Here is a 25,592-nt window from a genome sequence, read left to right on the forward strand (position 1 = left end):
AACTTTGGAAAGATTAAAATGACATGTTTAGATTGTGGTAAATTAATTTCATGTGGGCAGATGAGTGTTACTCTAATAAATACAGCATATGAACATCATCATAGTCGATGGTTGGTAGAGACATTTTGACTATATCCTGGACCTGCCCGTCCTCGCCCAAAATGGCGCCGGAATAAATGGGACTCGTAACTCCTTGTTGTGTACTGGTTGCACAACCTTGATATCACGAGATACGTATGCAGTTTTGAAGCACATGGCGGGCGGGGACGAGAATTGATTGAATATTTCGACATCCCTATTGATATTAAGTTCTGATGTGTTATTGATTACTGTACTGTTGAAAATTCGAATTAACGTCACCCATGGTACTTGCCCGCAAATGTATATCTAGATAATTTTATTGTAACTGGCCCTGTCGTATTTTAATTATAAAATGTACGTCCACCGATTCCGTAGCTGTTAGACACCTTAGTTTTTGCAACCTAATGGCCCGCCCGTTACGTTCCTCTACAGTGTAAATGTCTATTCATCATATACGATTACAGTTTGCTCCGTGGCAGGCCCACGTGGTTATAGGCTCGTATTTGTATAATGAAATTTTCACAATAAAGGTTTTTAAAAGAAAACATGGTAGTAGTGTATACATTGGTAAAGTTTTTAATAATAGTCACTGTTTTAGAATCAGTAAAAGGCAAGTGAAATAAAGCAGACCAATTACATGAAGGGTAAAAGGTATAATACGAAGGAACGCAGTAAAGATAAATGGTCAAGGGCTGTTGTGTTTTCTATTCCTGCAACATAAAGTGATCGATAAGAATCTCATATTCAGGCGTATCGGCGACTAAGACAGCAGGTCGACCCTCTTTTGCTCAACGGCTCCGTCATGGGACGAAGAAACGCTCTTTTTCTCGAAAAAAGAATATATTTTACTTGCAGGACAGTTGTAAAATTTCCGGGAAAGTACATTAGCCTGGAACATTATAACATATATTTAAGAGAAAATAATGTTCGGAAGTAATTAAAAGCGTAATTTTTAGGTGATATGACCAAGGCTTTCATCATTAGAATAAGAAAAGTAAAATGAACCAATGAAAAGTTTTATTAACAAGTCACATGACTTGTTATGCTTACGTTACGCGCTGCGCGCCCCGGATGACTTCCGGATGCGCTAACGCGGCGCGTCATATGACGCATTACGCGACAACGCAGGTCCAGAATATAGTCAAAATGTCTCCACCAACGAGCGGTCGAAACACAACCCCTTTCAGCAGGCTAAATAGTTCTGTTAAATGACAACAGAAGGGACAGGCAACAAGAACCATCAGTCAAAGAGGGGAGGGCTAGTTCTTCTCTACCGGGTTACATTGGGGCGCTACCGGAACTGATCGAATTGGTAGTCTACAGTGTTTCTGGATGTTTCAGACCGAAGCTGGGGTTAGCATGAGAGCAGCACCATTTCGTAGCTCCGTTGTGGCCATTCCGCAACCAATCATGGCAGCCGCTCTTTATCGTTATTTTGGGCGGGGTGGGTGGCGGAGCCGAGCTGTTTTGCAGCCATCATTGTGTGGAGTTCAGTTCATCTCACTAGTTTTGTATTTGTCATGAGGGGTTGTTCCTAATGTTTCTATTTTAGCGAGGTCAAAAAGAGATCCCATTAGTGGCCTACTGATTTTGCTCGATTCATTTCTTTTTTTTTACACGATTTTTCGTTATCTGCAAAGACTAAACAGAGTATTGCGACTCTGTGTTTGTTTGTAAATAGAGAATGAACCAAAGAGAACTAATTCTAAAACAGTAAATACTTGGATAACAATCAATCAAATGGAGAGAGAAGCAGGCACGACGGATTACAACGGGGGCAAAGGCCTGCGTTAACTACCTTTCACTATCTGCAAAGAGAGAGTACTCCTAATAGAAATGAGGGGGGGGGGGCACCATTCAAAGCAGATCAGTGTGCATAAACACGAAAATGTTTTCACTTACCACGTACTTGACATTCGACAGCTTATGATATTTGCTATTAAAAAACCATTGAAATTCACTTAAAAAACCATAGGTTATAGACCATATATAGTTAGGAATTAGCATTTACAAAACCTTGAAAATTCACTGAAAAAACCATAGGTTATAGACCATATATAGTTAGGAATTAGCATTTAAAAAACCTTATTTTACTCACACAAAACCATTGAAATTCCATATATAGTTAGTTGCACTAACTATATATTGCGCACCCGCAATCCACTGCTGATCATGTCACATATTACATCATTCATGACATGGTCAGTGACATCACTGATGACATCACTGATGACATCTCAAATGACATCACTGATGACATCACTGATGACATCTCATTTGACATCAATGACCACATCACTGATGATATCATTCATGTGACAATACAATGCATCTCCTCACATTTTAATATAACCTCTGTTTCACCCAGTGTTAAATACAGAGTATAATTTTTGAAACCATTGACACACCAATACTAGTTACTACATACGTACTCACTGATTCCTACGTCTACACACACATTCACTCATTCACCCATACAATCATTCATACATACAATCACTCATCTTTACAACACTATCATATGCACTCATACACCTATACAGACACTCACACTCTGCCACTCATCCATGGAGTTACTCACACACCTAGTCAGTCCTGTAAAGAATCAATCACACTTCCATTTTCTTGTCTATACAGTTAAACATAGAGCACCTTACATTTTCAAACATATAGTAACACATACTTACTTTCTTATACAATCATTGATACAAGTACACATTGATCTGCACAGTCACACACCTCCCAGCCAGCCACACACACACTCAGTCTCCCATACAAATACTTGGACAATCAATCAATAACCCATATAGTTAATCATATAGCTACTGATCAACACATGCAGTAGTTTACAGAACAACAGACATAATGATGCACAAATTAAGACAGTTTAGTCACTAACCCATGCACTCAGTGAGACACATTTAATCACTCACTCATACATTCAGTCATGCACCTACTAAATCCTTCGTCCAGACAGTTATACATCTACTCATTCTTCAATATCTAAAACATATTTAAACTTTACAGAAACACACAGTCACTGGATGATGTCATCAGTGATGTCATCAGTGATGTCATTTGAGATGTCATCAGTGATGTCATCAGTGATGTCACTGACCATGTCATGAATGATGTAATATGTGACATGATCAGCAGTGGATTGCGGGTGCGCAGTATATAGTTAGTGCAACTAACTATATATGGAATTTCAATGGTTTTGTGTGAGTAAAATAAGGTTTTTTAAATGCTAATTCCTAACTATATATGGTCTATAACCTATGGTTTTTTCAGTGAATATATATATATATATATATATATATATATATATATATATATATATATATATATATATGCACATTGCTTTAAGCAGCAAAGTACAGCATGCGTTTCAGCAGTCAGCCTTTTTCAACTGAAGCAAGAGGCCAGCTGGTATAATTATAGTGTCAGCATGAGAGTCCAGTTTGATAAACACAGTAAAAATACTGGGATGCTCAGTAGTTCGTAAACATTTGTCACCAATACTTGACTTGTGTCACCAATTCATTTCTTATGAGCATCAAAGCAGGTCCAGGCGCGCAACACCCATTGGAGTCACCATCCTTCAGCCCCCCCCCCCCCCCCCCCCCCCCCGTCGTGTGTGGCAGCCTGGGCTCAGACAGCTCCCGGGCACACACACAGCCACACCCGAACGTTTCACAGGTCTTTAAAAGACCATTTGAATGTTAATTAGGCCTTGCTGTTGTTTCACCCCTTGTTGGAGGCCCTGCAGCTCCACTCTGCCTACAGATTGAAGGTTCAGCCCCTCCCCGAAATTTTTTCTTAGACCCCCCCCCCCCCCCCCGAAATTTGGCTCTAGTTGCGCCTCTAAGCAGGTCACTGTGCAAAATGTGCATCTAAATAAAACCGGCATCTTTCTTTACAGTGGTAGATTTTTAAAACCAAAGTAAAGCAGTCTCTGAAAATGTCTGTTGCACTTACGCCTCACCACGCGGCAAATATCTATCGTGGCTTCCAGCTCCAAAGTGCTTCATTCCTTCAAAAGGGAACACACAGGAAAACAATTCATGCTTAGGGAGTCTTTCCTTCCGACTTCTTGTTGGTACTTGCTCCCCTGCCTCAATCACTGGTCTGACTATTCGGTTCATTATTCATGATACCTCACTTTTGTGGCTCTGACAGACAGCGCCAACCCGCTGGGGGTGCAGAACGATGACGCCACCGCTGGCACCTCAAACAACCACAACACCTTTTTCCAATATGGAAAGGAGTCTGCACTCGAAGCTCAAGTACCTAAACTTTTATTTGCAATCTGACATTCCTTTAAGCAGCAAAGTTCAGAACGCGTTTCGGCGGTCAGCCTTTATCAACTGACACAAGATGCCAGTGGGTATAATTATATTATCAGCAAGTGAGTCCAAATTGATAAACATTGTAAAAATACTGGGATGCTCAATTGTTTGTAAACATTATTCACCAATACTTGACTTGTGTCACCAATTAATTTCATATGAGCATCGAAGCAGCTCACTGTTCAAAATGTGCAACTAATTAAAACGGGCATCTTTCTTTGCAGCGGTAGATTTTTAAAACCACGGTAATACAGTCTCTGACAATTTCTGTTTGCACTTATGCCTCACCACTCGGCATGTGGCTTTTGTGGCTCCCAGCTCCGAAGTGTCTCATTCCTTAGGGAGCACACAGGAAAACAAACCATGCTTAGGGAGTCTTTCCTTCCAACTCCTTGTTGGTATGTGCTCCCCTTCCTCAATCACTGGTATGGCTTCGGGAGCTATCAGGTTTGATTATTCATTTCACCTCACTCTTGCGGCTCTGCCGGACAGCGCCAAACTGCTGGGGGTGCAGAACAATGACGCCACCGCAGGCGTCTCAAACAACCAGAACACATTTCTCTAATATGGAAAGGAGTCTGTACTCGAAAGCATAAGTATTTAATATATATATTACCTACTGGTGGTCACCAGTAGGTAGTTATAGTTAGGACCTAGTTTCCATAGGATAAACGTTTTTTGATTTACATTGCATTTAAATGAAGTATTTTTTAAATGTAGACCGTTTTCCTTAAAGGAAATAGGGCTGTATTAAATATAAAAATATATATTGAATGCAGCCCCATTTCCTTTTAGGAAAATGGTCTACATTTAAAAAAAACTTTATTTAAATGCAACAACAGGCATGGTGATCTTCTGATTCCAGCAGGCCTCCATTCCTGTGAGGGTATCCATTCCGATTAATTTGCAATTTGTAACCTACCTCCTTGATAGTAATGAGGAAGGTCACATTTTATCCTATTTCATATGGTGATTTGTGAACCAACCTAATAGTACATTAGTCAGTTTGCAAAATCTGAATCAATTCTCAAAAGGTCAGTGCACATTTCCCAACCATTTTTTGTGAAAGAAGTCTTTGTTCTTCTCGCCCAAAATCCTTTAAAATATGCTTTCAAGTTCTAGAGAAAACAAAATGGAAGTTGCTTATGGGCATCCTGCCCATAAACAGCAAACTATAGTTTTTGCAATTATTGAGGTCCTCCCTAACAAAACGTGGTCACAGAGGAACCATAAGAAATGCTCCAACTGCCTAGTTAATGGGCAATTCTAGCAGTTTGCATGGTTTTCCTTGAACCTCGGGAAACTGACAAACTGCGAGAAATCCCAGAAATCCATCCATTGTTCATGTTTTTTTATTGACACACTGGGTGGTCTTTGCAGTCAAACTTCACTCTGCAGGTAAATTTGAATAAACAGGTATATTTAATCTCTTTCTCATTTTGCAAAATACTTTTGCCCACTCAGAGTTATCAGTTTGCATCGCATCAGGATAACTAAACCTAGCTTCCTGGACAGTCAAACAGCCATATGTTGGATCGGAATACAGTGTAGGTTTCCTCTTTTCTCATGTTTTACTAATTGAAAAGCCATTTCGATGACTAACAGGATCAGTGATGGTAGCCAATTAGAGACTACAATACTGGTGAATGAAACATTGGAATAATTTTGACTTTTGTTCATATGTGCTAGTGCAATGACTGAAGGATGTTCAGAGAAATTATGAATTGGATGATTTGCATATTTAAACATAGTAATGGCTCTCCAAAGTGATAAACTTTTTAACGGGCTGTTGCACTATCTGATTAGGAATAATTATGGTATGACAAATAGGTCTACAAAAGGTTGGCTACAATGGCCTGGTAGTGGCTCTTCCCTCTTTTAACCTCCCTTTTACCTAAGCATAGTCTTTGCGCCATTCTCTTCAAAATATAGCTATTGCTAATTAAAAAAAAGGCAATCACTGTTCCCCCTCGTATAGGTCTGTAATTAAATTCGTGCTGTGTGGAGGCTCGTCAGCATTTTTTAAGTGTTTCCGGAAATTAAAAGAGGGAATTCCTTGAAATCAACAGAGTTGCCGATATTTATCAGGTTGCTCAACAGACAGGAAGATATTCCTTCAATTATAGCATTTTTTTGTAATCCCTAAAGGATATTAAATGTCTGTGCCCAACCAGTGTCAGATTCCAGAAACAGAGGCATATTAAACTGGCTTCTTCAAAGGTGGAAAATAGATAATTGAACATGGAGACAATTTAGAACTTGTTCCTGTCTCCAACCTTGAAGGTGTTTCTAAATTCTATACAACAGCATTGTTAGTTCTGAAAAATAAATAATGATATTAATTTAATTAAATAAAAATTACTTTTTTCAGAAATCATCCATGAAAGCATCCAAAATGTACATAGAAACCACACAGTGTCAAGGGCTCAAAATACAGATCACAAACATAAACATAAACATAAAAAATATCTGCCTCAGCAGACTCAGTTGTCTACGTACGTGTGTTCGGCTGTTAGCCTAAATCATCAAAAAAGTTTAGGGGCAATGAACATGAACTTGAAATATGCAAACTCAAATATACACAGTGCACGTGATACTTACATAGTCATCAGGTAAAGCATAATTGTTCAATTGTTCAGCATTGAGCACTCAAGTTATCACCTTAGTTGAGGACACAAAATCCAAAACAAAGAATTTTATCTCATCGACCTTGGCAGTTCGGGCTGGACTGTTCCCATGAGGCACAGGGTCAGACTGATTTGCATATGGCCATGTCTGAACTGGGGTGGCAGAGTGGGCTAAAGAACAGTGATGGTTTAAACCCAGATCTGTTGACTGGGTGTGAGTGTTTGGTTGGTTCAGATGCTCCGTCCATCACCACCCCCTTTTGTGCCAAATAAATGTAATAGGAGCACTGATCCTGATGTGGGTTCCATTGGTTTCAACCATGATGGTACAAAAACACTTAGGGGCCGATTCCAAACCCGTTGGGAAAGCCCCTCGTCTGAGTCGAATCCGTAGTGCTTTCTGACCGACTCGCACTCCGGGGCTCCGAACGCCCAAGTACGATGCGAACACGCGCTTATGAACACTGTTCACTCCGAGCCCCATTGAAGTCAATAAGAGCCTGTTGTACGAAGCATACCTAGGCTCCCATTGACAAAAAAGGTATGTTGCGCAAAAGGGTGCCCCCTGTAGTGGGTACGCTTCTGTGCCACCCGCACCATACATGCACGTGTTGGGGGGCCCTTGGGTGCCCCTCTGTGACAGACTTGTAAGACTATGGGAGAAAGGGGGTCCGGCGCGGATCCCCAAAGTCCGCTTCCCGGAGCTTTTACGAGTTGGAGAATCCGTCCCGATCCGGCTGTCCGAATCGTGCATCTTACTGACTCAGTTGGAATTCGGCTCGATTGCACGGCACGATTCGCTTACGGCCGACACGAACGGAGTGATCCGGACCAAGAAACATCTTGGTCGGCAATTTCATGCTTTCCCGCATCGTACTTGCAGGCTCATACAGTTGTACAAGTATGTGGGAAAACACACGTCCGGCTCGTACTTTTCCCAGCCAGATCGCGTTCGGAGTCATTCCGAGCGAGATCGGAATCGGCCCCTATATGTAATTTTACACTGACATCAACCACATCACCATGGTATGAAATTTCAACCATACACTTGATTTCATTAACTCCATATTGGTGAGCATTTTACTTACCTGTATTAAAGATTTTTCACTGTGTTTCTTTTATAGATTCACATTGTGCCCTTCCATACAATGGGTAACATACAGAAATTTACTGCCCAGGCATTTACATCACTCAGAAATAGATGGCATAACTCAACTACATAAAAAAAGACAATGCTGATGATGTCATCGTGGATCTTTAATTCAGACACATTAATGCTCATGTCTTAAACTGTTAGGAAGAAAACATAGTGTGCTTCATAATCCAGACCATTTGATAAGCAAAGTCTATGTATCGACATTTGATAAGTATAGTTACAGGTAAGTAACATTTCACTTTTAATGCATGAATGCTTGATTCTATTGGGATTTAAGAAGTAAATATAGAGGTAGAGAGGGTACTCCATTGCAACGGAGTCAGAGTTACATCCCTGCCAACATAGTGGTTTGCCCACCCTATTTAGATGTGGACGGACCATGCATTTGGCCACTGCAGTGATTACTCTGTCCCCACCATGGCCAAACTTTTCCAGTGCCCTTACAGACAAGGGCCATCAGTGAATTGGCTATATGCCCATCCGCCCATTTACAATGTGTGGACATATAGGCCTTTTCTACTGTTCATCACTGCCAGACAAACGCTGGCGGTTAGGGACAGTAAAAAACAAAAAATGCCCCCATCCCCTTGGGAAATCACTCCCATGGTGACTGGGCATTATCTTTTTTATTTTCAAAAAGAAAATCCTGCTTTGGAATTTTCTTTTTGAAAATAAAAAAAAGCCAGTTTTGTGCAAGGCTCTATCATGTTGGCAAAGTCTTGCACCAAACTGGAAAAAGCATTGGCAGGAACTGCTTTGAAGGTGGTTCCTCCAAATGATTTATAAATGATTGCCATCTTGGTGATCATTTCTGAAGTCGACAGGCCGCATCTCTGCCAAAGCGATGAAGAATTTACTCCATCGCCCTGGTGAAGATTTGAGGTGTCCAATGAAATTTATATCGGACCCTAAGTAAGAGTGCCTACGTCTACACTGGAGAAGTTAGAGGACAAAACTGTACATTTTTCTGTCTATAATTCCTAGCTTAGAACAGGTGTTTGTGACCTTTCCATAATGATAAATGTCAGACAGTCCAACACAGTATTGAATTCAAACTGAAAGACAGTATATTAATTACATTCACAGGAGCCTTCTGATGCAGTAAACTCTCTGAATCTGCGCATTGACATAGGCCTTCAAAACGTTGGCACCAAGCCTGTGCTCAATCCATACTCTTCAACATCCAGTGAATACTTTGTAAGTATAGATTGTCTAATTAGCAATTTTGGATTCAGTGAATTGCTTCATGAAATTGTATTTTGGCATGCAATAATAATATTAACATTAACAACTACAAAAAGAATAATATGTTTTTATATATTGCTACAGACAGCACTTTTGTCACACTGTGAATAAGGTGTCACATTCACCCCACTTTAATGGTACACAATTAAATTAGGAGACAACTGAACAGCTGTGGGGAATAGTGGTTAAATTTCATCTTAGCCCATCTATAGATTCATGTAGCTCACTTTTCAAGTTGAATGACCTCTATGCTGTAAGGGAGGGAGACATTCTAAGAATTGGTTTATGAAGAGCCAGCTGGTAGCCAGACAATGTGTGGTTTCCTTTCTAGTAGAAACAAGCATTTGCAATGCAATAGGTCTTGCATTTACGAGAGTTTGAGCTATTGGCATTGTAAATGGCAATGTCTTTTATTTATGTGTTGTTTTTAAAACAGATAAATAATGCAATGCCTTTTATTTATGCGTTGTTTTTAAAACAGATAAATAAAAGGCATTGTCATTTACAATGCCAATAGCTTAAACGTTCGTAAATGCGAGACCTATTACATTGCAATTTCGTTGGGCGCCCCTACTATAAAGATTTTTTTTTTTAAAGAGTGAGTGGAGAGGGTGTCCTATCTGAAAAAGCAGGCAGGACAAAGCTATTTGAGAAAATAGTGCTTGGAGGCTGTAATTAATGCCTATTGAGTAACAACACGGGTAACGGGGTGTCCTCATGGGAGGATACAAAATGACACAAGGCGGTACTAAGGAGGGACTACTAAGCCTATTGACCAATGAAAAGCCACAGTTTACAATGGAATATGACACAAGCAAATGAAAAATATGAGCAGAGAGTGGGCAGAGCATGAAGTCCATACCTGAATACAGCATGCCTCACAGAGCAGCGCATACGCTGCCCAGGTTCGACCAAAAAATGACTACTAAAAGTCAATTCTAAAAGGAAGGAATCCAGCCTAAGGGTCTGGAAGTAAAAGACAAACCTGGCCTCAGAAATCACACGAAGAGATTAATGCGTGCTTGGTTTGGTGTCTAATGACCTCTTATGTAAATTATATATAAATAACAAGAATGCATATTATGATGGACATGTTAGTGGACAACAAGCTCCCTTGAGCTTTTTCTGTAATTTATAAGCATTATACATATGCGAAAAATAGTCGGTTTTAGAACCAACAGTGAACCATTTGGTCCCGAATCACCAAGAAAGTCATGCATGTGTGCAGTATATAATACGTATATTATGACTCCAGAAGTCTTACAAATGTCACTACCTATGCACAGATCATGTGATGCACATACAATATTGGAGTAGGCCTTGTTTCATCTATATCTCCTATGCAGATGATCTGAATTGCATTTATTTTAGCATGCATGCAAACAAAATGCTAACATTCAGAAATCTATTTCATTTTCATTAATGTCTTTATGAAATATGTTTTCTATTAAATGTTTCCTTCCTACACAAACACTTCAAAACTGAGGATTTTGCATGCACTTTCTCACACTTGCTGCAGGACTCACGCATGAACTATTTCGGTATACATTTATGTGTTCAGATGGCAGATGTGCAGAATGCTGTATCAAATGAATTACAGATGTTTGTGTACACCAACAAAGTTCCAGCTGAGTAGTTGTTCACTTAATTTGACAACATTCCTCTGAAATCTTCTCTTTTCGCTGCGCTAGAAACATGAACCTCTTCATATAGAGAAGATACTTAAACCTTTGAAAGTAATGCAAACTTAATGATCTACTGTTGCCTTTCCCCCTGCCTATGTATATCTTCCTTACTGATCAGCCAGAATGAGTGTTGGTGTGCTTGGAGATGTCGTGGAATGCATGGGTGCCTGGTGATGTTGGGAATGTCAGTTGGAGTGTGCAGGCTGAGCAGGAGAGAGGCTGCTCCTGGTGGGGCATCACCTGGACTTTACATCTTCCAGTAACATATCAGAAGCTGTCATCTTTTCAATAAATCTACAACTTCTTTATATACCATCTGGCCACAGAAGATCTTATATTTACAACACAAACCTTGACTACTTGGTGCTGATTAAAAACCTTTGTGATTCAGGCTCAAAAATTCCAGGTGATGAAGGTGCTTTCAGGCTAAGACAAAAAACACGAGTATAGAAGGGTCTAAGGGGAAATAGTTTAAAGACCTCCAAAGTATCCTATCCCCCAATCAGACTGTAACATACACACAAGGGATACTGGAGGTCTACACAAAACGCAATATTGTGTATCAAGTTCAAAAAGTAACATATGTGTGGGCACGTGTCTAGGAGAAATCAGGTGTAGGTGCACGACTTGGAATACTCCCATCAGCCCACCATTTGGCGGAATTTCGTCATCTGGGATTTTTTGTACGTCGGTACCTTGGGCTTTAACTGAGCCGAGGGGGAGGTGGCTCAGTTAAAGCCCGAGGTACCGACGGACAGAGCGGGGCCTCTTATTGTCCTGAGCGAGTGCCAGGCGAGGCGAGGCCTTTCCCCATAAACTTAATGGGTGATAAATGATTGACCTACCTAAGAAGTTACGGTAGGCACCCTTTGGGTGGTTTTTTCTATCAAGTGATTGTTAACTTGTTTAGCCATAGTTGCAGTAGTATTCCATATCGCAGGTCCTGAAGAAAGCCTGTAGAGGCTGAGACATGTCGACCATCTCCATCTGATTGGTAGTAATATTTGTTTGAACACTATGTATATACTGTTGCTTTTAATATTACTTCTGTGATGACCCCCCGAATAAGGTACGTTGCCTTGGCATCACACTAAGTAATTTTAATTCACATTTTCTTTTTCACTTTTGTCTCACTGCAACCTCTCCCACTCAGCCATGTTACATTCTCTCCGTCACTGGAGGATCTGTTTCTAGTTCTTCTCACAATATCATCAAGTGAGAGACCTAACAGATACCAGTCTTTGTACAAAAAATCCCAGATGACGAAATTCCGCCAAATGGTGGGCTGATGGGAGTATTCCAAGTCGTGCACCTACACCTGATTTCTCCTAGACACGTGCCCACACATATGTTACTTTTTAAACTTGATACACAATATTGCGTTTTGTGTAGACCTCCAGTATCCCTTGTGTGTATGTTGCTTTCAGGCTAAGCCCAAAGGTGAATCTTCCAGATTCCAGGTCTCCTGCAGTAGCAAAACGTCAAAAGTATTCCAAGCTCTTGAGCTGTCTAAAGTCAGATCAGAAGCCCGTATAAACCCCATGCACTTGGTTTTAAACAAGGACAAGGTAGCTGGCTAGAAACCAGCACAGGTGACTTAGTTTATGTATACAAGCGTTTGGTAAAACGCCGGTTGTCCTCTTGCAATAACTCCAAAACGCTCTTTGCACACACATCAAGGTGCAAAAAACATACTGTAAACAGTGTCTCGTTGGGGGCCTATCAGAATAAGGTGAAAATCCAAATCCACCATTCATGGCCGCGATATTCCTTACAATGAAATAAAAACATAAATATTAAACTATTACCTCAAATTCCAAGTTTCCTTCCTTACAGGCAGTTAGTTCTACAGTGCAAATAAATGGTATGCCCTATCAGGTACCTGAGACAAAAAGACACATAACTGTGTTTTTTAAAGCTTTCCTATGCACAGAGTCCAATTTGTATTTTTGGCTACTTTAGGTTGAATCTCTGATCAGTAACACTGTGCTGTTGGTTCAGTCCTCTGAAGATTAAGGAAATAAGGTTTCTCTCCATTCACAGATGGTTTTGTAGTAGAGCAGGTTAACCGTGACTGTACAGGTACTTTTGCCTTTCACATACTGTGGCTGTATATGTACTTTAATTTTCACTTATTAACCCCACTAATATACAATTCACATGTACTACATTTCAAAATAAATATTGTTTGTCCCATTCCTTGTTTGTGCTTCAGATTCCATTCACAAAAGACTGTGGAAACGATGAAGAATGTTTAGCGGATCTCATTCTTAAAGTCAGTCAGAAAAATTATGAAAAGTGAGTATTGTGTCACAATTATCTCTTCTAAATCGAATTCTTCAAATATTGCTTTTCAAGTAGCATGTTTTATTGCGTTTATGTGTCTATGTAACAGCCATGTTTTAAAATCAAAACACCAGGGAGCAGATTTATGTTAACCGGCGCATCCCCAGGGATGCGCCAGTTAACATGCGCCACCGTGCGCCACTGCTCCGCCACCCATGGTGCGCCGCATTTATGATGCGGCGCACCATGGTGCAAGGCAGTGAGGATGCGTGACGCATCTCTCGGCGTACGTGCGGCGCATTGCAGGAGTCATGTCGCAAGTGCGACATGACTCCTGCAATGCACAGGAGCCCCCTATTCTATGCATGCTGCGTCACCCTTACGCCTGCTTCAAGCAGGCGTAGGGAATTGACGTAGAAAGTGACTGAGTGAAATCTCCTAGATTTCACTCAGCCACTTTTAGGAGGCGTTCCTGCGCAGGAACGCCCCCCCCTGCGCAGGAACGCCTCCTTATGGCGCAGGGGTTTCCAACGTGACGCATCTCCTAGATGTGTCACGTTGTAAATAGGGCGCATTGTTTGCGCCGCCGTTGCGTCACATTACGTGACGCAATTGCGGCGCAAGGAGGCGCAAGAGCCTCATAAATCTGCCCCCGGAACTTTTGTCTGTGATTAAACTTCTCACTTCTGAAAATTCATGGTACATCTTCAGTAATTTCTTAGCAACATGCTTTGTAGAATGTTTTATGAAGTAGAGCTAGGAATTCAGAGGTAGTTCACACCCTAAACGGGAATAGGACACGACTTCTTACAGAAAAATTGTCGTTATCATGCATTTAATGGCTGTGCTTTCCATAAAATCATCATTGGTCAAATACTTTATAAGCCCGTGCACATTAAACGTAAGAAGTTATTCAAAAACAGATTGCATAGATAGTAGTCTTCAATGGTACAACAGGAAAATTAAGAAAGTGACATCTAATTTCACAACAACCAATGAGATGGTGGGTGATAGATTAATTGCAGGGCCACTGGAATCATGCAGCAGGGTTGAGTAAACTATGCAGAAAGAAAAGGCAAATCATGCGCCATGATGCGGCAGATTTTGTCATAGTATTACTTAACTGTTCTGACGTTTTTACGGTTGTTAACACTGCTGGGCATTAGATGCCCCTCATACGTACCAGTTTAACACTCAGATATAGCAATAACTAACAGAAAGGTGATCGGTCAACCTTTGCAAGCGCAGCAATACGTGGTGCTGCGTTTGTAGTAACTTTTGAACCATTTGTGCTAGAAACATTTTTGTTGGTAAAATCTGCTGGGTATGTAGCAGATGATGGATTATATGGCAAATTAACAATATTGCGAAAATGCTGCGTGCACACATCGAATAATTCCAGTGGCGCTGATTATGTGTGTGTATTTCTTTTATAGAGTGCAATCCTATGTTATGAGGCAAGTAAGCTTTTCACAGAAACATAGGAGGCTATAGCAAGAAATGTCAAGACATGGGAGATGTGAGTTAAATGCTTGAGGGGTGATCAGTGGAAAGATGTTAGGGTGCAGCCAGAGGAAGGGAAATGCAAATGAGGTGGGAGGGAGACTGTAGGAGCTGGACTGGAATCGTTTTACAGATCATCAGAGAGTAATAGAAGGATTTATGTCTTGTCAGCTTGTTTTTCTTGCTTTCCATTATTGCGTTGTTGCTGCTTGGGGAGCAGCGAGAAATTCTGATGTTCATGACCAGGTAAGGCAGTGTATTAATGCCTAGAGCTTTGTGAATGAAACCTTTGAATGTAATATGGGCTGATTCAATTGGGTGTGATTCTGTCAAGCTTTTGGACACCCAGGAACAGGGAGACTGCTGAGCAGAGGATGCGTTTTAGAGAGGTGATGAGGTATCCTAGGACTTCTATCCTGCTATCAAAAGGGCATTGCCTCATCAAGGTGTGAGACAAGCAGGACCAGTGCTTCAAAACACCTTTTTCGATCCTCTTCTACCTTTCTTCATCTTTCCTACCTTATTTAATCTGCCTTATAAACTTCCAACACTTCCTTAGAAATTCCTGGAGCTAGATAATTACTCTACCTATTATGTCCAGCCTTCCTCACATGCTTTGGTATTCCTTAACAACTAATCAACCCCCTCCCTCTACCACCGCTTAGCATGCAACCTCATCAACACAAGACCATTGAAAAAAACTACCAGAACATCCAAATCCTGAGGTGAGCTCCTGGCTGGACCTTCTCTCCATCACTAAAACATAATATGGGACAACACATGTGCCCACTTCACCAGGCCATCCCATCTGCCTTCCAAATCAATAGAAGCCATCACATTAAGAAGACTTTGTAAAAGATGTGGTCGCTATCAGGAATCATAACTCAGTTTAACTCATCCACTGCTCACCTTCTTCAACTTATTAATTTTGGGTGACCTTAACATTTGGTTCTTCGAACCAGACTGACCTAAAACGTCTTTCAAACCTAGAATCCCTGAACGACCTGTAAAAGCAAGTCTTAGGCCCTGAGCACAAAGATGGTCACCCCCTCAAAACAATCTTGCCTCGTCATGGCACATCTTCATGCCATTAAATCAGCCTATCAAATGGAGTGTCATCCTTTTCAACTTCAATCTTCCCCTCACTCCTCATACACAACTAATAGTAATCAACACATCCCAATCCGATTTTTCGGAATTAAAATATATACCACACGAGTTGAATAAAATATCTTCCTATTAAATTATAAACATTTTCTCCAGACATTAAAATCTATAACATGATAAAAAATGTAATGCTTGAAATGGAATACTTCTGTGTTTTACATATTAAGACAGTAATATATCTTTTTCACATATGCATTGGTATGTATATGAATGTTAACATTTTTTGTAAAATGTATGTGAGAACCCCACATTTATTTACAAGGTTTCGATTTTCAACAGCAAACCAACATATATTGTCAGTAACAAGAACAGAAGACTTGTATATAGCTTAACATTGGAGAATACAATGGAAAGTGCATACAACACCAGAATAAATGCATTTTTTTCAGAGAACTTGTTCTTTGCTTCATCCTCAGTACCTGTAAGTATCCAACCTTTCCTATGTGTTTTCTATCATTTTTATTTCAAATGTAACTTCTCCATGTAGACCATGAACATTTGGAGGCCTTAGTGGAGATCAAGTAGTTCCTTAGTACTATGGCCAAAAGAAGTGATCTTGGGTAGACTGCAGGAGCTTCACATTTGTCCTATGACTAGGTGTAATTATTTTTTTCATTTTCGATGTTCAGTGTCATATGTATATATGGGTCTGGTATAATATACATCAGAAAGCTCTGAAACAGAATATAAACATTCCAAAAATAGTACAATGGAGACATAATGATGGTACACAGACACATAATTGTATAAAGCATCAGTATTGTGGTTGGAACACGAGGGGGTGTGTTTGAATGGACCAACAGTAGTTGGTATTAATAAAGGCTAGTCTGAAAATACATAATATGGCAATAATGTGCTCTGGAAAGTCACTTGAACAAGGATAAGGATGGAGTGGTGCTGCTAAAGAGAATATATATTTAAGGTAAGTGCACATTTTGATGCTGTCTCTCACCATTATTCTTGTCCTAGTTGAATAATGATATGTGATCCGCCAGTGGATGTTGAAGATTTGAGTACCAATCCAGGAATGCCCCTGAAGACAACCACTAATGCATTAAGACAAAATGTTGCCTTCCTTGGAAGCCATAAAAGACCTTGAAAGAAGGACAAAGACTGCTCCAACATTATTTCCTCTACTCATCTCCATCATTTCCTACATTTCCCTGATGATCGAGACCCATTCCCAGATGTAATAGGGTCCTAAAGAAATTGTTGCAACGCATATTTAATATGTTCCAAGACGATGTGCCATATGTGCAGCTGTTAACGCTGGACACTGCGGTGTCCCTTAGGAACATAAGAAAACTTGTCAACATTAAATAAAAATTAAGAAATGGCAAGATAGTTACAGTGAATTTACTTGTCCTCATGCATATATTTATAAAGGGAATTTATATAGTAAGAACCTAGCTGCAAACTAATGAATTGCTGCACAGAAAGGGTACAGAGAGGTGCCGGATAAAATGGAGGAACAACAGGTGATTAATGTGTGGTGAAATGTTCTCCGAAGAGAATAGACTTCAGATTCTTGGGCAGGTTAAGGAGGGTGGGTGCTGTTGCATATGTACTGACATGTAGTTTTTGGTCTTCTTGGATTCAAGCATGAGAATGTTGTTGTTGCAAAAGTTGTGAGCTCCTCCAGGGAACCTAATCTTGGTTGCCAGGTACGGTAGGTCGACATGTGAACAGTTTTGTAGATGATACATTTGAAAGGCAACAACCTAGGCAACTAATTTCTAAAATACATTAATGGTAAATTAAAAAGACAATTGGCTGAGGCCTTTCCGAAACCACCACATCGCTAGACAGACCATCCCGCTGCCGCCGGACATAGTGAGCCCTGCCGATCATCGTGAGGCAGGGAGATCTTTTAACATCACCTCCCCACCCAGCCAGAATTTTGGAACATCCTGTTAGCGCCATCCACGTTCTTTTAAATAGAAGACCTTGCAATCATCGAATACCACTCCTTAACTTATATGTGGCCCATGATCACATCATAGATCACCAAGTGGGCCCACGAAAAAGAAATCAACAGTTACAGACATTATAGATGTCTAGAAGTCACCTAGAAGTCACCTGAGGTGGATTCCGACCTAGTGAATCTTATCCAGCATTTCTTCACTTAAAGGGCTCCGGCCAGCGGGAATAAACTACTGGTGTCCTGGGCATTCAGAAATTGTGTGGCTACTCCATGAAGAAGGCGCTGGCCGCCGAAACGCGCGTAGAGACTCATTTTTTCGCCACTGATTTACCACTGAAGAATATATTTTTAACTTATGTCCTCATTTGTTCTTGTTTTATAATCTTGTATGAAATTTTAACTTGTATGATTGTGTTATAGTAATGATTTATTAACTGTGTAACTGTTAAATAAAAACACTCAAGTCTTACAGTCAGCCTCAGCCAATTGTCTATTTAATTTACCATTAATGTATTTTAGAAATTAGTTGCCTAGGTTGTTGCCTTTCAAATGTATTAATTTCCCTGACCTAGGAACTATAAGATCCATTTAATCAGGGGGTCCTTGTTAAATACACGTCAGTTTTGTAGATGAAACAGATGATTTGAAAGTGAAGCAGGCTAAAGGGGTAGCCAGTAGAGCTCTTCAAGGGTGGGGCATGGGTGCAAGTTAGCGTATTTCTGTGTTTATTTTTAGTTAAAAATGTCAATATTGTCACTGAAATATTCACCTAACTATAACCTCTTGTTACCCTTCGTTTTGTTTTGTGAATTTCTGAGGATTTTTCAAAAACAGATTGTTTTACCACAGCTAACCTTATTTTAACCTTTGTATTTTTCAGTGAAGTTCTAGGATTTTTTTAACATAAAGTGGGATATACAGCTAATCCCCACAGGCAGCGAACCCATACTGCACACAGGCTTCAGCCATGTCGAGAAGGGAGTTGGTAACCCCCTACAGGCAGCCAAGCTCTGGGTCCAACTCCCCGCAGGCAACCAACCCCACACTGCCCACAGCTTCTGGCCTTTTGCAGTGATGGTTAGCTACAGGTCTAGGCCTGCCACCAGGCCCTGTGGCAAAACTCCCAGCAGGCTGCCCACCCCAGATTAAGCATAGCCTTTGCATGCACAGAATAGGGTTGGTCCCTCCTGAGCCTTATTTGACCCCAGTGACCCCATCCCCGGTGTCAAATACAATTTAAGAGGGGAGGGGTGAGTGTTCTAACTGATATTTTCACCTAACTCTAATCTCCCTTTTTTCAGAGGGTAAAAAGTGTGCTTTGGATCATGATCTAGCTTTTTGCCAAATTTGGTGGGATTCCAGTCAGCCGTTTTTGTGGTATTGCTGTTCAATTTCACTATGGTAAAACTAATGGGGAAACGCATTTTGGAACCCCCCTTTTTTCTCAGCCCCCGCTTGAGACCTTGAAACTTTCCAGGAAGGAGCTGAATTGGAGGAATATTTATTTTGGGACGTTTCAGGAAAATTCGTCAAACGTCGCCAAAGTTATTAGGAAAACAAAACATGCTTTTCCTATGGAAATATGGTCCTAACTATAACTACCAAGTGGCGAGTGCCACAAAACCCTGTGGACCTTGCTTGCTTGACACACATATATATGTGTATATCTATATATACATATAGATATATATGTATATCTGTATGTATATGTATATTGCCCATTGCCGTGCCTGTGTCTGTTTGTACAGCTTAACATCAAAGTAGAAATATATATATATAAATAGATATTTTACCAGTATAGATGTATAATTGTAAAGTTATATTAAGTATTTTAGAATTTAAAAACATAATCATTATCTATTATCAAATTTTTAATACAAATGTAAAATGATTTCAAATTAATACAAAACCATGTCATTAAATTTACTTAATATTAATTAAATATTAAAATACTGAGTGTGAAGGTGTACTTGTTTAATTTGATTAGAATATCATATTTATAAACTACATTGATATGTTTTGACTATTTATTTGATAACTTAATGTAAGGAACATTTTATTATATTAGTTCCAGGCTAATATTAATTATTTTAAACCAATTGACATTTTTATTTTACATTAAAATATTTTATTTTTAAAGAATGTTTACACTTTATAGTTTTCCAAAACTTCACCATACGAAGATCTCTGCCTCTGTTGGCCCTTATGGTTTCATCATTTAACTATTCAAAAAGCAAAACTCTGAAAAGATTTTCAGTAAGGAAACTTTCAACTTGAGTACACCAACCTTCTCCTGTTACTCATTTAGCGTAATTTGAAAACCACAACCTTTAATGTTTTAGAGGTTTTTTGGGGGACTTCGTTTATTGATTGTTTTTGTATAACACCGGGGCAACTCAGGGTTTGATTCATAGGACTTTAATAGTGGCTTACAGACAGTGGGGAATAAGATATCCAGATATGCCTAAGTCAATGTAATTAAGGGAAGATCAGATGATGGACATGCCAAAGGTCTGTCAGAAGATTTGGATATATAGCAATGTAGCTAGTAGAGTATGTTTAACAGCATTGTTCACTTGACGGATCATTGATATGTCAGTGTTGCGAACAGTGTCTAAACTCTAAATACACTGAGACAGTTTCTGGGGGCCCATGGAAGGAGGCCAAAGAAGTTAAATCGATCTCCTTGGCATAAAAGCAGGATCTTTTTCATGTCAAAATTGAGGATCAAGTAGATCAAATACATTTAATTTTGGACACACGTCATTCCTTGTGTTTTAGGGGTTTTACTTTAACCATACATATACATATAGTGTCCCTGGTTGTAGCTTCCAAATATTTTAATAAGAGGTATCACATATGTGTTAGAAAGGGTTTGGGGGAAAGCTGATCCTTGTTTGACTCATCAGGTGATGTTGGTTGAGTGAGATAAGAACAGAGCCAGTTTAACCTGGTGAGTCCTGTTAGCTAAGAATGAGGCAAACGATTTGATGGCAGTTACATATTTTGTTCGAATGTGTGAAATGTCCTAGAGAGATCGACAAGGATCAGAGCACAGGTATATCCTTGAACCTGAGAGCCAAGAATGTTTCACAGATAACTGTAGAATCTCTTCCTCAACAGGGCAGGAACCAGATTGAAATGCGCTCAAGTTGCCATTCTGTTCTGAGAGAACACTTGTGTATTAAACACAGATTACAGTAATTTGGTCAGACAGGGAAGTACAGAGTTCAGATGATAATTCTAATGAGTACCTAGATCTGCAGAGTAATCACAGCATAATTAAACAGCAGTAAAGCATTGATGCACTGCCTGTTACATTTTGGTAACGGCTGGGGTGAGAGTTGGAGGACAGAGTTTAATGACCAAAGACAATGTAGAGTTTCTGGGTGATGTTCTTGCATCAGGGCATTGCTGAGTTGAGGGGGTGGCAAGATGTGAATACATGAAAAATATTTTGTATATTAGTAAAAAACAAAATTGAAATGAGCGTAAAATTAAACTTTCTGAACAGTAATTGTACACAGCACTGACTCTTTCACTTTAGTTTTCCAGAGAGACAATAACATAAATACAAGTTAAAATTGCAAGCTGCCTTTTGAATAGCGGCACACCCAGGTCTTGGTACATATAAAACCAGGAGAAGAAGGATTAGGATTGCCAAATATATCATAATATATATATATATATATATATATATATATATATATATATATGCCTCACAATTGTACCTCGCTCTAATTGTCACCATCTTTACTTCCCCACATTCCAAATCATGGGAGACACTGAGTAGGACTGCTGTTTTTCTCCCTTGAACCACCGTTTATGGCTGTAGCCTAAAGGTAGATTTCCACAAATCACACCACCACCCTCCACATAATTTTAGATGACATACTGAGACCAACTCACAAGGCGACATGCTGTAACCTCATTTACCTCACCTCTAACACCAATTATAAATAACCTAGAATTCAAGCCCGGATATTGGATTTAAGCACTGGTAATCAGGAAGTCCATCGATACTGGCTGCCATATCAGAATGGCACATCTCGACATAGCAACTTGTAGACAACTCTGTGAGCTAACAAGGGCAGATGAATTTAGACTAAACCAACTCCTTCATTCGGCGAATTCCATTACAGCTAAAGCTGGGGTAGTAGTAGACAGAAGACACATATTAAACAGTTACTCTATCAAGGGTATTTCTCACCTATACAATTCAATACGTAACCTGGTAAAAATAAGCAAAAAAAATAGTTAAATGGGAGCAGGATCTGGGGATGGAAATACCTCCATACACATATGGTCAAGAGCAGCCAAAGCATCAATTTGCTTGCAATATAAAGCCAGTGCATGCAAGATACTTACGAGGTGGTACGTAACACCTGTTTGATTACATACTCTGTTTGGTGTCTCTAAACAATGCTGGAGGGGATACAGAGAGAATGTGAGAGAGTGAGAAAGTGAAAGTGAGAGAGAGAGAGAGAGAGAGAGAAAGAGAGAGAGAGAGAGAGCTAGCAGCAATCAAGCAAAGAGAGAGAGAGAGAGAGAGAGAGAGAGAGAGAGGTACCTATCTTCATATGTGGTGGTCATTCACCCACGTCCTATCCTTTTTGAAAGAGATAATATTGCGGAAAGTAAACATGTAATGTTGCATTGCCACTTAACCCATTGATACTCCTGTAGGGGGATTCAGGAGAAGATAATGACTATTCACACACAACCTGAAGAGGCAGGAAACTTCCCATCTTTTATCAGCTATAAGAATCACAACAGCACAAGCCTAGAACAAGCCTAGAACAAGCCTGCTCCCCCTCAACTGCCTATTTGGTGACTAAACAAAATGGCATATTTATGCCATAGAAAGACTAACAGCCTTGATAGCTGATAGGTTGTTTAAATTTGAAAGGGTGTGGCTACCATTCAAAACATTTGTTAAGAGGGAAAGGAGCAATCTTGCTTCCACAACACTGATGCAGGCAAATTTAAGAATCTCTCAACTTGGAAGGCTGTCTACATCAGAGTGAAGAAAAGAAGAATGGATGGGTCATGTGAAGCAATAGGCCTAAGTAGTAATTGAGTCTCAAAATATCCCCAAACTATTGATATTCTTTGTCTCTTAACCCCACTCCCCATTCCTTTTTTCTTGCCTGACTCCTACCTGCAGTCATGTGTTATTGTTTTGCTACTATCTGATTCTATGTTCTGTTTTCTGAGAAGTAATCTTGATAATGTTGGTGACCAATGTCTTGTGTAGAAAATCTAAAAAAAAAATGTTTTTAAACATGCATGGTCGTCTTACTGTCATGACACAGGAACGTGATTATCTAATTTAATGTGAAATGATTAAATAAGTGCTTACACTGCTCATTCAATTTACCTTGGTTCTACATGGGAATGTTCAATACGTAATCACTTGTGCATTTAGGTTAATGTTTATCAAAACCTGCACTGCATACTATAGTAACATTTACTTCTGAGAAATAAATAGATCAACATCTGCATTTAGAAACAGAGGAAGATTAACTTTTGTTTTCTGTAGACTGATGGAACTGAGGTGCTGTGCCAAGTTGGCAATACTTTGGAATCAGTAAGCTGTCAAGTTGCCTATCCTGTTTTCAAACCTGGACAAAAGGTACATAATATTAGAAATACTGTATGTATGTAATTAATGTTACCATTGGCTGCAATAGTTCCAAGACTGATAAAACCTATCACAGATCTATGAACATGTCTTTAGAGATGACAATCATATACCTCGATCAACAAAAATGCTGATTGTCCTCGCTGACTTGCAAGTAGTACAACTATATAACTTTTCAAACATTGAAAGTATGTGATAGTTGGTTTAAACACTTCACCAAATCGCATTGCGTTATTTGCCAATTAAACGGTATATTTACATTGAACACTCTCATATTATTAGGTCTTTATATGTCATACTTACTCAGGGTTTGCAAAGTTCCAACATCTTTTTGGCAACCCCTGTCAAAGCAAATCTTTCTAACTTTGATTAGTTTGCTAAGTTTTTGTTTTCAAGACATCCATGTGCAAACTGTCATCTTTTCAACAATTAGAGAAACGCATATCCTTGTCTCACCCTAAAGAAAATGGTTCTAGAAAAGATGTGACTTTGAAGACCACAATGATGGCCTTATTTACAAGTTATCGGAGGCTGAACATCTACCTAAAAATGGCTGATGCCACATCTGCTAACCTCACTGTTACCATCTCATGTAGTGGGTCCCTGTTCCACGTTTACTGCTCCCCATCTCATGTAGTGGGTTTCTGTCAGCACAGATGCTGCTTACTCCACCAGTGGATACCTGACCCAGTAGTCTGTCTGCCACTGGGCAGCTCCATTGAGTGACAATGACAGTCACCTCAATCTTTTTAAGGTGGGGAGACTATCACCATACATGGCCTGGTGGTAGCTGATAGGGCAATCTGTCAGTGGCCCTGCTGTCAGAGAGAAACCTCTCTGCACATCACAGCCATTGTTTTACTGAAACAAATGTCTACTTTGAAAGTCTGAGTAAAACAAACGGATATACTGAGCGGAGCTAAACACATGGCAACTGCTCAGCATTCTGCTCTGTATACAATACCATTTTCACACTGGTAGATGGACTGTAGGCAGTGAGACCTCAGCCCAGCAGGAGAAGGGAGGATCTCCAATATGATCTGGGGTCCTCCTCCTCCTTTGTTTAAATGAGGCTCTTATGACTCATTTATTGGAAAGCTTAGCAAAGTATAAACTTGCAGAGAAAATAAACCCTGTATACATGTTCTGTCATCGAATTATGATGTCAATTTGAATAGATTCTTAAACTGGCTGTGCTTTTATCTAGTTCAGCATATCAGCAATGCAACCAAGGGAGCTAAATATCAGTTGAGTATACTAAGGAATCTCAAACCATTCCTCCCACAGAAAGACTTCAAATTAGCGGTACAAGCTCTAGTTTTGCCAAGACTTGGCTACGGTAGTTCCACGCTATGTGGTCTCCCCAAATAGAGACTGGCCCCACTAAGGGCTTCCCTTAATGCCGCAGCTAGACTGATTACTGGGACAAAAAGAAAAGAACACATATCCCCAGCCCTAAAATCCCTAAACTGGTTGACATAGGAGGCCAGAATGCACTTAAAAAGTTTCTGTATGACGCAAAAAGCCCTTCATTTCAAGACCCCCATCTATCTGGTTAAAAAACTAGAACTATCAGGGGGCTGCATAGTGTCACGAAGTGCAAGTTCAATGCTCCTGAAACCACAGATTTTTCACAAAAAGAGATCGAGTAACAGAGCCTTCTCTGGCATTGCCCCAAAGATTTGGAACTCCCTTCCCCCGGAAATCCGTACAATCTCCTCCACTGTTTCCTTCAAAAAGGAAGTGAAAAAAATCATAATGCTCAAGTTCCTGCCTGAATAGGCCTTGACTCCTAGACTACATTACTGCCCTCTATTCAGTCATCTTGATTGGCTGTTGACATGGTTATACCTGGGAATAACATTGTTAGCATGCATTGTACATACATATGTTCGAATATTCCTCACCCATTACTCTATCCGACC

At 39.9% G+C, this 25,592-nt stretch overlaps 1 protein-coding gene across 1 annotated transcript in view; it reads left to right on the forward strand.

Moving 5' to 3' along the window:
* Positions 1 to 25,592, forward strand: part of ITGA2 (integrin subunit alpha 2) — a 683,385-nt gene that overhangs the window by 502,416 nt on the left and 155,377 nt on the right. Inside the window, exons 18-21 of the mRNA XM_078675061.1 lie at positions 9,300 to 9,410; positions 13,359 to 13,441; positions 16,379 to 16,520; positions 23,566 to 23,658. Coding sequence (XP_078531187.1) covers positions 9,300 to 9,410; positions 13,359 to 13,441; positions 16,379 to 16,520; positions 23,566 to 23,658 — 429 coding nt within the window. The remainder of the gene's footprint in view (positions 1 to 9,299; positions 9,411 to 13,358; positions 13,442 to 16,378; positions 16,521 to 23,565; positions 23,659 to 25,592) is intronic.

Source organism: Lissotriton helveticus, chromosome 2_1 (genome assembly GCF_964261635.1).
Source record: "Lissotriton helveticus chromosome 2_1, aLisHel1.1, whole genome shotgun sequence".
Lineage (NCBI taxonomy): Eukaryota > Metazoa > Chordata > Amphibia > Caudata > Salamandridae > Lissotriton > Lissotriton helveticus.